The 13,683-nt window shown below is 44.6% G+C and overlaps 1 protein-coding gene across 3 annotated transcripts in view; it reads right to left on the bottom strand.

The window, feature by feature from the left end:
• SIDT1 (SID1 transmembrane family member 1) overlaps positions 1–13,683 on the bottom strand; it is a 95,467-nt gene that overhangs the window by 4,196 nt on the left and 77,588 nt on the right. For 2 of the 3 annotated variants that reach the window (XM_038582840.1, XM_038582842.1), the window contains 7 exons: positions 11,955–12,091; positions 11,205–11,313; positions 8,117–8,131; positions 6,783–6,859; positions 3,821–3,867; positions 506–611; positions 322–432 (listed from right to left, as the gene is read on the bottom strand). In XM_038582840.1, coding sequence (XP_038438768.1) covers positions 322–432; positions 506–611; positions 3,821–3,867; positions 6,783–6,859; positions 8,117–8,131; positions 11,205–11,313; positions 11,955–12,091 — 602 coding nt within the window. The remainder of the gene's footprint in view (positions 1–321; positions 433–505; positions 612–3,820; positions 3,868–6,782; positions 6,860–8,116; positions 8,132–11,204; positions 11,314–11,954; positions 12,092–13,683) is intronic. The other variant, XM_038582841.1, reaches the window with a different exon arrangement.

Here is a 13,683-nt window from a genome sequence, read left to right as displayed (position 1 = left end):
TATGGTCATGAAAAAAATAAAAAATAAAAATGAGATTGTGGAGATGGAGGGCCGAGCTTCCTCTCCGCTGGGTGTGTCCCTGATTTCCTAGGCCTCAGCCCTCTGCTCTATGCCCTGGATTTCTAAGCACCAGCAGCTGGGTATTTGTTTAGGGCCGGGGATTAGGAGAAGATACACTCATTTAACCTGTTTGCACACGTTAAACACCCGCTGGGAAGAGGATCGTGGTACAGCGTGAGGATCACATGACATACAAGGAAGATCAGGTCAAAAAGGCAAGTGGGAGGGAGACACTGTTTGGAAAGGAAACGGCCCTCTTACCTCCCAGGTGCTGAGATTCTGGAAGAAGAAGTACAGGGCGGCGGCCCACATCACAGCAGTGGCCACGATGCAGAAGAGCGGGATGGGCAGGAGCTTCTCGGAGCTGCGAAGCTGTGGGGGGAAGCGGGTGCTGCCAAGCTGCTGGCACGGCAGCTGGAGGCCCCAGGGTTGCACCCCCTCTTACCTTCATGATGATGTAAAAGGCCAGATAGAGCAGCAGGTTACAGATGAAGATCCCCAGCATGTAGGAAGCAAAGTCCCTGGGCCGATAGATCAGTCCAAAGAGGGCGCTGAACATAAGGAGGAATTACTTGCAGCCATAAAGGGGGCACTGGTAACCTTCTTGGCTTTTTCACCCTCCCCACTCCATTTTGGGAAGGAGGGGAATTAAAAAAAAACTTAAACATAAGTAAATTACTACACCTCCTTCAGCCCTTGCATTTTTGATGATTATAGGGTTCCCAGAAGTAGATGCACCACAATCCCGCTTTCCCCTCTAGTGGAAATAAAGCTTTCTTTCCCTTTGCCTTGCAGCTTTCCATTATCATAAAGAACACTGCGATGAATAAATGAATACCTGCAGACATTATGCTTTCCTTTTCTTTCCTTTTTTTTTTTTTTGGCATTTAAGATTAATTCATTAGACTAGATTACTAGAAATAGAATTATCTCCGATAATTGGCTTGACAACACATTATCACATTTTTGCTAGCCGTCTGTGGTTTTTAAACGGAGTCTATTTTGGTTGGGGCTTAGCATTAGCATTTAGCATGTTCCAAATTTCCGTTCAGTTACAATAAAACTCTTTATCATACAGCCCTTCCTATGTCCTTGTTTTGGAAAGCTTAGTTTTGGTAAAGAGATACACGCACAAACACACACACACATAATTGGATTTGTATCCTCTCCATTCTGATTCACTAATTTGTTTCCGATTTCTAATCTTGGATCACTGTGTTTCTGTTTTAGAATATGTTAGATTATTTGGTTAGGCTAGTTTAGACTACCCAATAAGGTAGCTACATGTGGCTGTTTAAATTTAACGAAAATTAAATAAATTTGAAAATTCAGTTCCTCAGTCACACTGGCCACATTTCAAATGTTCAGTGACCGGGATCCCTGGGTGGCGCAGCGGTTTGGTGCCTGCCTTTGGTCCAGGGCGCGATCCTGGAGACCCTGAGATCGAATCCCACATCGGGCTCCCGGTGCATGCAGCCTGCTTCTCCCTCTGCCTATGTCTCTGCCTCTCTCTCTCTGATGACTATCATAAATAAATAAAAAAAAAATTCAAATGTTCAGTGACCATACTTGGCTAATAGCTATCTCGTGGGACAACGCAGTGTAGAACATTTACATCATTCCAGAAAGTTCTGTTGGATAATACTGGACTAGTCACTGCCTCTCCTTCCTTCCATTAATCTTCTTTTGCAGAGACCTTTAGAAATTTTGTGTAAGTAGGCAAATAATTTCAGAATAAAACCCTGTTAACTTCATTCCAATTTTAAGTCGAAATTTATGCATTGAGAACTAATATCCTTACAGTAGTTAACCTTCCCAGCCAGGGGACAGCATCTCTCTTCCTTCACTTAAATTTTCCTTTATGTCTCCTAATAAGGTAATTACATTTTCTGCAGAAAGAGTCCTCCTGTCTCTCAAAATTTATTCCTATTTGATGTGTAAAGCTGTTACTGATGAACTCTCTTTTTGTTCCCTTTGTATTCCAACCAACTTTGTTCTATACAACATAGGAAATTTCCTCCTCCCAGAATTTGAATTCTTTAATATATCAAAAACCCTTGTATACTTTTTAGCATTTGCCACGTTTGGTTTATCATTCTCTCTCTCATTCTGTATGTGTCTGTGTACTGACATATAGATATATACATCTCTCTATATATGTACAGACACACACACACCATTCCTCTTCATGACCGTATGAGTGTGATTCCCTTTATTTTTATTTATTTTTAAAAAATATTTTATTTATTTATTCATGAGAGAGACACACACAGAGAGAGAGGCAGAGACACAGGCAGAAGGAGAAACAGGCTCCATGCAGGGAGCCCCATGTGGGCTCGATCCCGGTTCTCCAGGATCACACCCTGGGCTGAAGGCAGGCACTAAACCACTGAGCCACCCAGGGATTCCTGATTCCTTTTAAAATAACATTCAAGGTTCATATTAAATCACTCCATGTCTTGTAATGTCCACAGAAAACTGAGGATGGAGGAACAGAGAGGAAGGCAACCTTCCACCTGGTCATGACAGTGCTGGTGTGTCATCACAGCTCATTCATCCCTGTAGGCCTTGGTGCCATTCATGCTGTCTTGTGAGCAGATTGTGTGTTTGGTTTTGGTTACACGAGAGGCAGGGACAAGCCAGGTGATTGTGAGCACTGGGGACATGGTGATCGGTTGCTCCTTACCAAGCAGTTGTCTAACCCTTTTTCCCCTACCAGCACCCAGCACCCTGTCTTACAGTCACAGGACGGTGGGCTCTGCCCTAAGAGAGTAGCACCACAGGCCACCACCAAGAATCACCCACCTCGACATATCCCTACATAAAGGCGGGGTCCTTCACAGCTGTGGACCTTAGCCGGAGGTAATCCCTGGGTGATAACATTATGGGAAGATCTTTCCAGAAGCATGTGTCCCAAAGAAGCTTCGAATTCTCATGACCAGATTCTGGTTTCCTCTGAAGGTGTGCCTCTTTTTCCATTCCTTTCATGTCATAAATGGGGCAGGAGTAGGGAGTCATCTTTCTATCAAAGGTCACTGACCTTTTTGGCACATCAGCTAAGAACCACTAATAAAAGCGATTAAACTTATTGATATTTTTGAGGGATTAATAAAATGTCCCATTCACATTTTAAAGTTGAGAAGAGGTTGCATAAAATAGTTACAGGTAGCAAAATAGATGTCTGCTGTACTGTTTTGTTTTGAAGCCATTTGGGAAAAAAAGGCCAAGGTGATAATGACGGGAAAGAGGAAAAAGAAGGATATTGATGTGGCAGGAAGATTGAGACCTACGGGGAAAGAAATAAATAGGAAAGAGACTTGTACACACACACACACACACACACACACACACAAACACAGAGTAAGAATGGGAAATGTCCCCTGGGTAGCCTTTATGGAGAGTTCTACAAGAAATTAAAACTATGCTTCATTTGTGCATCTACTGGCCTAATCCCTATCATCTGTCTACGAGTCTATCCACATAGATAACACATTTGATGTTGGTCTTGTTGAGCAGCTGAACTCAATACCTCAGTGTGTTGAACTCAGTGCTTTAAGAGAGTCCACTGTTGGTACACAGGCTTCCTAGTGTATTCTTTGCAGGAGGAAAAATACCTTTCTTTCAAGTCCTAGGGCAAGCGCAGTCCTCCACTCTCCTTAGTTTCAGATTTCTTTATAAAAATGACAGCCAAGGGAAACCAAGTCACAGTGTTACAGACATCAACAAAGAGAAAGACATGTCTTCTCCTAAGACTACTTACAAGGACCAGTTAACCAGATTTCCCACGATGAGCAACACCATCCTGTCCTGGTGAGAAAACATCAAATGAAAGGCTGCGCGTACCACTTTTCTTTTCACCTACCATAGGGGAGGCATCAATTACAGGAAAACAACTGTCTGGTGGAAGAGTTTCCTTGGTTCTAAGAGAGTAGTTAGTGCTCACAGTCAGACACTAATCCCCTACGAGAACAAATGGCAAGACCTATTCAGTCTGAGGACCATGAACAGACATGGGTTTATTAAAGAAAATGTGAATAAAGTAGGACTTGTAGTATTTCCCCTACAGGCACCGGGACCCACGTCCTGGTGAGTAGGTTGGTGGTGCGTGCAGGTGACTTGGGAGGTAAAAGCATCTGCTGCGGGGGTTCCCCTGCAAAGTGCTACTCCGTGGGCCATGAGGCAGCTCTTGGGACTCAGCTGTGAGGTGCTGGTTTCCTACCATTACTCTGGCTCCAAGGAAGCCCTGCAACTCCCAGGCTCCCAGTTTCTAAACAGCCTCAAAACAAAAGATATTGGTAGTGGGGAAAATAGGAAAGGTCCATCTCAAAGGAAAATTCCTCTGCTGGAGATTAATTCACAATCTGGTCCTGCACCTTCGTGTACCACTTAAAACTCTTAGGTGGTATCTGATGACACTTTAATTTGCATGGTCTCGTTGACTATCTAAAAGTGGTGATTCTCTTTATGGGTGATCCATCCGGTTTGGAGGAAATACTTTCGTTTAAAAAAATTAATTCATCTCTTAGAAAGGCTAAGACGTTGACACCATCAAATATCAGTGAGGATGTGAAACAACAGGAACTCTCATTCATTGCTGGTGGGAATGCAAAATGGTACAGCCACTTTGGTAGATAGTTTGACTGTTTGTTTGAAAACTATACTTATAAAAAAAAAAAGAAAACTATACTTATGCAATACGATCTGGAAACTGCACTTCTCGGCATTTATCCAAAGCAGTTTAAAACATGTGCCCACACAAATACCGGCACATACATTTTTTTTTAAGTAGGCCTCATGCCCAGCACAGAGCCCAGTGCAGGGCTTGAACTCATGGCCGAGAGATCAAGACCAGAGCTGATATCAAGAGTCAGACGCTCAACCAACTAAGCCACCCAGGCACCCCTGCACATAATTTTACTTTATAGCAGCTTTATTTGTAATTGCCAAATTACGAATTGTCCTTTAGCAGATGAATGTATAAGCAAAATGCAGTAGTACATCCAGACAGTGGAATAGTATTTAGTGCTAAAAAAAAAAAAAAAAAAATAGCTACCAAGCCATGAAAAGACACAGGGACATCTTGAATGCATATTATTAAGTGAAAGAAGCTAATCTGAAAAGGCTAAATTCTATATTATTCCACCTATCTGACATTCTGGAAAAGGCAAGACTATGGGGATAGTGTAAAGATCAGTGCTTGCTGGGCATTGGGGAGAAGGGAGTGTGGGAAGAATAGGGGGTGCACAGAGGATTTTTAGGGCAAGGAAACTACTTTGTATGATATTAAAATGGTGAATACTGTTGTTATAAATTTGTCAAAATGCAAAGACTCTACAACAGCAGGAGTCAGCTGCAAACTATGGACCTGGAGTGATTACGAAGTGTTAATGTAGACTCATTGACTGTACTGAATGTACCGCTCTGGTTGGGGGTTCTGATAGTGGGAGAAGCTGTGCATGTGTGGGGAAGGGATTGATGGGAAATCCCTATATTTTCTGCTGAATTTTTTTGTGAGGCTAAAAAACTGCTCTAAAAAAATAGTCTATTAGGAAAAAAAAAGATAGCGTCCATCACTTAATGTAAACAAACAAAACATTAATTGCTCCTCATGGCTCACAGATAAGACATGCTTCCCTCTCAAAATACTTACAGGTCCTCCTGGATTTTTAAGTTCTCATGTGAATAAAACCCGTTAGCCTCAATCCCCTCAATTTTTAGTGCCTATAGCTCCTGCCCATGCTCTAGAGGGCTAAAACACTCTCCTATTCCTTTATGTAAGCATTCTTTGATCAGAAGCTGTCAGCAGGTACTCCGTGAACTCCTGGGTGCCAGGCCCGAACAGCAGCACTAGCTCTGGCCACCGTACTCTGTAAAGGGCAGGGTAGTGGCTCATAGGACGTATGTGGCCTTCCTAAGCCGGCAAGCCAACATATAGCTGGGACCAGGGCCCCAATCCCTCTGCTCAGTGTAGGAATGTAGATATATTGAAAACAATGATGGCAAATTTTTAGGACTTTATATTTCAACCATTGAGTAATAACCACAATTTTGAAAAAATATTCTTGCTCACTGTGAAAATCAGTGTATAAAAATCAAACAAATGTATAATGTAGAAATTATAATCATGAAATTATAAATGTGAAATGTATAATTACATTAAAATTAAAAATTTATGATTATATTTATTATTATTATGAAAATTTATAACTAAAATGATAAATTACGAAATGTACAATTTCGTAAATTCTTCACGAAAGTAACTGGAGCGACAGATGTCCCAGTGAGCTTGGGACAGGCCTGGTTTCTGCCTGCTGTCCTGGTGCTATTATTGTGTGAGTGGCCCTTTCACTTCCACAAGTGAAATAATCGGATTTCTTTGGATGATTTTATACAGGGATGCCCGGCCTTGATCCTTCCCCAAGGCCATGGTCACTGTTTTGTGGCTTTCTATGTATACACACACATATTTTTTCTTCATACGCTAGCAACATTTCATGTAGAAAAATAGATCCATCACAGCTTGTTTTTTTTGTTTTGTTTTGTTTTTTCATGCGCGAGAAGAAGAGTAAGTAACAAGCTTCTTCCCCCTAGCTGGACCTCAGCCACCTGGGCCATCTGGCTCTCTTGAGTTAGGGAACCTGAGCGTCTGGCCCGAGCCTGCCCCTCCTGCTGCCCCCTTCCTCTCTGGGAGAAGGCCAAGGCACACAGGAGCACGCACGTACCATATACAGCGGCCGGCTGCACTGCTGCACGAAGTCCGTGTAGAACACCAGAGCGGCCCGTCGAAAAATCCCCAAATCTGTTGATGACACAATCGCATGGTGAGGCTGAGCCAGAGGTAGCACAAAATACTCCCATACGGCCCAAGCGTTTAGGGTCAAGATGATGCCGTCTTCACTTTATAAAAATGATGCTTTGCACCCAACAGGTCAGCAATAAAGGTTTGCTTTTTTTTTTTTTTTTTTAATTTTTTTTCTAAAGGTTTGCTTTTTTTTTTTTTTAATTTTTATTTATGATAGTCACAGAGAGAGAGAGAGAGAGAGAGAGAGAGGCAGAGACATAGGCAGAGGGAGAAGCAGGCTTCATGCACTGGGAGCCCGATGTGGGATTCGATCCCGGGTCTCCAGGATCGCGCCCTGGGCCAAAGGCAGGCGCCAAACCGCTGCGCCACCCAGGGATCCCTAAAGGTTTGCTTTTTAAAAAAACGGGCTGTCCCATGAGGCTGCAGAAAGGCAAGTGAGGTGGACACGAGGAACAAGCACTTAGGCAACAATCTGGGCGGCTGGCCAGCCCTTCGGTGGGCTCCTTCAGCTGAGATTCCCTCTGGGTATCCTTTAGTCTGGTGGCGTTTCCTGCGGAGCAGAGCTGGGGTGGTGCCCCTGGAACTGCCTTCAGACATCTGGTCTCTCTAGACGCTGGGGAATCTCAGCTCGGAAAAATTCTATTCTACTTTTCTCTGGTTATAAGTCAGTCAAAACTGAACCAGGGGGGACTGAGGTCTACTAAGCACGATCAGAAAGTCTAAAATTGTACCGAAACTGTAATCAAGGGGACGTAAGTGAAGATGGAGAGAAAAAGAGGATTTTTAAAAGCAATCCTTCAAAGGCATAGTACGAAACGCAGCAGGTGTGGGGTGCAGCTGTTATGCCAACAGAGTGAGGGTCACGGGGGGGCTGCCTTTCTGTGGACCGTCTACCCAGCAGACATCACAGGCCAGGCTGGGGTCTGCTCGGAGCAAGCGGTCCAGCCAGGGGGGACCCCAGCTCGGCTGTGAATGCTATTCCTCTTCGTGTCTACTCTTGGGGTCAACATAACAGACTCCCCTCAAGCAGATATAGGGAGGGATGGAGGAGGGAGCCATGGGTCCTCGCAACAGCCCCTCAGAGGTGCAGGCCAGGCGGGGCTGGAGTGTATCCCTGCCTCTGAGCCCCTCTGGGCCCCCCCACCCCCCAGCCAATCCTGCCCAGCCTGGAAGGGGAACGTTCAGGAGCAGAACTGGCAGGTCACTTGGTTAAGAAAACAGCCTCGGGCCCTGGGAAGGGTGGCCAGACATTACCTGTCTCAGACACGTCTGAATCAGTGGGAAGCAGAGAAGAAATGAGAAAAGAAAATGATATAAGAAGGTAGTCAAACAGGTAAACCGCTGGTCATTTTATTTTTCTCTCAATACGATGACTTTCATTTTATTTTCTAATTAAAAAAATAATGTTTATTCATCATAAAGAACAAAAGAATCTTTCCACCTGTCTCTCATAACATTCGATGTCAACTACTCCTCGAAGAGGGAACCGGAAGTCTGTCTGTCCCTATCTCCTTGGGGCACCACTGGCAACTTCAGTCCATCCTGTCTTGTCACAGGCCCTGCCGCCCTTTGCTCGGGCTCTCTGCTGGCACAGTCATGATCTGGGCAGGTGGCTCATCTGTCTGCCTATGGAATGCTCTGCTCCATCACTGCTGCCTTTCCTGTGGCCACATTTATTTTCAGGTGTGGCCTGAGGGTCACTGACAGGGGTGTCTGTCGTCCTAGGAAGCAGAGGCAGCTTATAACATGGGCAGAGAGCCCATGGTGTTGGCTCTGTGTGTTGGCTGAGCCACTGTCCACTAACCCAACTTCCTGCCTTTGGACTAAATTTAGATGTGATCATTGTCACCATAGAACAGCACATTTTCCTTTTGATGCTGGCAAATCTGTGACCACTTGGGGAAGACCCTGGGTAAAGAAATCGAAAATACTCGGTTATGCTATGCGCTGGCTGTCCTCCATTTCTCCTTGCCACATCTCTGTCCTGTACCATGACCCCGGGGAGGCCGAGTGAGTGAATCTGCTCACTCTCCAGGGATTTGGACAATGGGAAACCACAGCAGGGGACTGGAAGGGCACAGAAAGGAGAGTGAGCTCGGAGTATTTATCCGCCTGGTGACCTCCCTGGGAGGTTGCCTCAGACTCCCCGTGTCTGTCAACTAAAGGTCACTGCTCCTTTCAGAGTGACTGCCTCTCCTTCCACGTTTTGGTCACCACTCCCTCTCTGTCCTTTGGGCTAATGGATAGAAAGCTTCTCTGCTCCTGACCCCAGGTTGCCAGCTACCCCTTTCATGCTCCTCTACCCTGACCTTGCCCTATGAATGGTCCCTCTGTGATTAAATCCTCCATCTTTGTGTGTGACATCTTTTTCCTGTTGAAACCACCCCTCCAGACTATTACATGGTCCTAATAGAATACATCACATTTCTCCTTTTTAAGAAAGTAAACTAATACAGTATGGCAAAATTGTATGGGGCAAAAGTTGTATAAATATACTAAGAGCTCCTTTATGTATCATTAACGGTCACCGCTGTTACACATATCTGTATTCAAGTTTATTTTTCTAACTCTGGGAGAACCTGACAACAGCCAGAACAACTGTCCTTCAAATTATTTTCCTTTTCAAGGCTGACATTTTTTGCGTTTAAAGATTTTATTTATTTATTCATGAGAGACAGAAAGAGGGGCAGAGACATAGGCAGAGGGAGAAGCAGGCTCTCCATTGGGAGCCCGATGCGGGACTTGATCCCAGGACCCCAGGATCACGACCTGAGCTGAAGGCAGATGCTCAACCACTGAGCACCCAGGTGCCCCTTCAAGTTGACGTTGGATGATGATTTCACTCACTTTTGAGTCTGGGGGTTGGGGCATGACCAGAGCACCACACCAAATGCTCTACACAACCAGTTAATAATGCTTCCACTGGGCAACTTGAAGATGCATGGGCTGTGTTAATGCCAAGGGCAAATCTACTGACTGTGCCCAAGGGGAAAGCTAAACTGCCCAAATAAGAAATTGTTTTATTCAGTTTTCTGATCTTAAAGCTACTTGTTTATGTAAAATCATACTTAGACCTGGCCATATTTTAAAGGCCTTTACTCCCCAGTGAGTAAGGCGTCTGCCGGGTGAGGGAACTACTCCTTCTCCTTCTGGGCCACATTCTGAATTCCCAGACCCCAGAGTCCCCTGCCCAGATGGACTGGAGTCTGCTCACAGAGCCTGCATAGCCCCTTCCTCAGTCTACCTTCCTGAGGGCAGATGGCACTGCTAGAGTGGACATCTCTATGGGCAAGGAATGGCCAACTGAATGTTGGGCAAGAATGTTCATGTACACACCTGGGAGACCCCTTAAGATGCAGGACAGAGCCAGAGTGGAAAGAAAAGAGGGTCAGGGGCTGAGGACCAGCTCTCCTATACATCTATGTTCTGGAGTGTTCTTCTGAGGAACTGGCAATTTTAAATTTGAACCTGAACCTTCCAGGTTGTAATGAAGCATATTTTATTTATCAGTTTGTGGTCGTCCTTGCTTCCTCCTTTCTTACCTCCCTCCCTCCCTTCCTTCTATGTATTTAAGAGTTTCTTTTAGTCTGCTTTACAACTTTAAAATTTTTATCCACACAATATGTGGGTTTTTATTTACAATCTTGCTTTGGACTCTGCAAATATTAGGGATGGGCCTGTGTTTGTATATAATTCTTTTTCTTGAAATACACAAAAGAATATTTAAGTCTGACTGCCTGGCTCTTAACAGGACTGGGGAAATTTAAATGCTCTAAAACGACTCAAGTCTGTTCGCACATATAACAACTGGCAGCAGCAGATCAGAAGCTGAATTCCATGGAGCACTCAGTGCTCCGATGTGATATGTTCACATTGCTGGGGGTTGGAAGGAGTTCAGCAGGTGTCCTGCCTGTTAAGATGGATAAGTCTCAAAACATTCCAGTCTCAGATTTTGGGAACAATATACAGTTCATTCTGGACAACCACTTAGCCTGCTCAGAGAAATGCTCCCTTCAGTTGCTACAAACTGAAAACTATTTCTGTAGGTGGAACGAGTGGCGTGATGACTGACACCATTCCTCAAACACACTTTCAAAGTTCTGCTAGGTGTAAGGCACCGGGATTTGGAGCTGGAGGTCTGCCTCAGTCTGAGGTATGGCAAACTTAGCTTCCTGGTTGAAAAGAGAATTAGTGGCAATAAATAGCTCATTGTATCCTCTACAGGAGACTCAGAGCACGTGTTCATGTTGACCAGCAACACTTCCGTTTAGGGTAAGCAAAGACAATGCTTCCTCGGGGTAAGTTCATCAGTGTGTTTAGTATAAAGTAACAGGTGACTCACCTATCTTGAAACGACCCATGTAGTAGATCTGGGTGCTGAGGGCCAGAGACGCCAGGATATGAATTGCAGAGAAGATGACCCAGAACCACAGGTCATTTTTTCCAAACACCTAGGAGTAAAGATGGAAGATACCTTCATCTGGGGTTTTCCCCACCTAACTGACGAAAATCATCCCGTCTCTCATGTACGCATAGAGTCAAAAACCAAGCTGTGCATGCATTGGGGTTCCCCCCAACTTTTGTGAGCCCACTGCACAAAAACGAATGGCTACCTGGCCAAATGAAGATGGGAGAGGGAAGGAACGGGGAAGGCACCGGACAACAACAGGTAAGGGGCAACAGGTCTGGGGCTGGGGGCTAACGCTCTTCAAATAACTGCACACAACCGACGTGTGTCCCTGCAGATTTAGCAAGTGGTGTCTACTAAATGTCTCCTCTCTCTCTCTTCTCTCTCTTTTGCATTAGCTTGTACATCTTTATGCCAATCCATGGCAGTCAGGTCCTAGCTTGACAGTGAAACTCTCCAGGGGTAGTTTTACAGGTGCCTATTACATGATTAGAGATGACTAGCTAATTAAGCCAATAAAATACCATGAATCGACCCACGATGGCCCTGGTATCAGGAGCCAAGGATTGTGATTAATTCAAAACTGTTCCCATGAGGTCCAACAAACAAACAAATAAACAACAAAAAACCTCCCCAGGGGGCACGTTTGGAGAGCCGGGCTGGGGGCCGTGGGGAGGGACGCACCACTCCGAGGACGGTGAGTGTGATGACCACTGCGAAGGAGGCGTAGGCCGAGTAGGCGCTGGCATTGATGTCAGGGTGGCGGGTTTGGTAGAGCTTCAGCATGCACAGGCCCGCGATCATGTACATGAAGGAGGTGTCTGAGGGCACACAGGAGGAGCCGAAACAGTCAGGATCCAGTAGGCCACAGACAGTTTCTCTTTGGCCTGGGAAGCCCCTGCCTTCAGGCCCTGGAGTAGTTGCTGCCCTCAGACAGTGTGGAGACCTCCACCATGGCAGGCTCCGCAGGCACATCCCACACCCCACATGTACACACTTCTAAACCCCTCCAAGGCTGCTCCTAGCTCGCAGAAGAAAAGCATCTGATTGATGACTTGATAAATAACTATCCTCACTCACAGGGGAATTTGGGTTTAAATGCTGGTGTTGAGCAGCTATAACAGGAGCCCATACTGGGTGACAGGGCACTGTGACAATCAAAAGAATCCTAGGTGAGCGTGGAAGGGTCTTATCAGCGTCCTGAAATATAACCACGCTGATTGCTGCTCGTCTATAGCTTTATAGCCTAGGGATGGAAAACAGCTGGAAACTAAATGTGGCTTAGCTGCATGAGAGGTATGGAAATGTTAATTAAAACAACCAGGCAGAGTGAAATAAGTCAATCGGAGAAGGACAAACATTATATGGTCTCATTCATTTGGGGAATATAAAAAATAGTGACAGGGAATAAAGGGGAAAGGAGAAAAAATGAGTGGGAAATATCAGAAAGGGAGACTCCAAACTCTGGGAAACGAACTAGGGGTGGGGGAAGGGAGGTGGGTGGAGGGTGGGGGTGACTGGGTGATGGGCACTGAGGGGGCACTTGATGGGATGAGCACTGGGTGTTATTCTATATGTTGGCAAATTGAACACCAATAAAAAATAAATTTACCAAAAGATAAAATAAAAAATAAAACAACCAGGCAATGTCCCGTATTACTCAAGACGGGACAATTAGCAAAACATTTGAATGTCTGACAATAACACTTTAGTGATGATGTAGGGAAATGGGAGCTCTCAGACAACTAGCAGGAGTGGGAATTAATAATCTGTAGAAATCTGGACGTTTTTGGTCAAATGGAAGATGCGTAAGCAAGGCAACTCCAAAATTCTACTTCTAGGTGTCCCAGGGAACCCCTCTCACGTGGGTGCAAAGAGAAGTATGTAAGGGTGTTCACTGCAGCAGTGTCTGCAGCAGCAACATCCTGGAAACATCTGAATAGTGTTTGATAGAGGGACTGATAAATGTAGTCTCATATTTTTATTATAGAAGATGACAATGCTTAAAAATGAGTGAACTGTATGTCCTTGATTCAATATTGATAAATCTTGAGAACATGTTGGATGAAAAAAAAGTTACAGAACATAGTGTGATAAGTAAATATCAACTCACTACAAATGTAGTAAAATTATAAAAACAAACAAATATCAAATTTGTTATAGCTGTTGCCTCTGGGGAAGGAGGCAGGGGAATAAGTTTGGAAAGCAGTTCAAAGAACCTCACCTTTATCACAGCATTTTATTTCTTAAAAGGTAGATTTAAGGCAAATATTTTTTAAATGTTGGCATTTGTTCGGCAGGGTGACTCATACTGTTCTCTGTAATTTTTTCTATTAAAAATGTTTCTAATTTAACAAAAATTAAACCTGACGGAGAATTTCTGTGATGTTCTGGGTTCACGGACAGAGGTTGG

This window comes from Canis lupus, chromosome 33, assembly GCF_011100685.1.
Source record: "Canis lupus familiaris isolate Mischka breed German Shepherd chromosome 33, alternate assembly UU_Cfam_GSD_1.0, whole genome shotgun sequence".
In the NCBI taxonomy this organism is placed as follows: Eukaryota; Metazoa; Chordata; class Mammalia; order Carnivora; family Canidae; genus Canis; species Canis lupus.
Note: the sequence above shows the minus strand (reverse complement) of the source record. Positions and strands in the feature narration are given on the sequence as shown.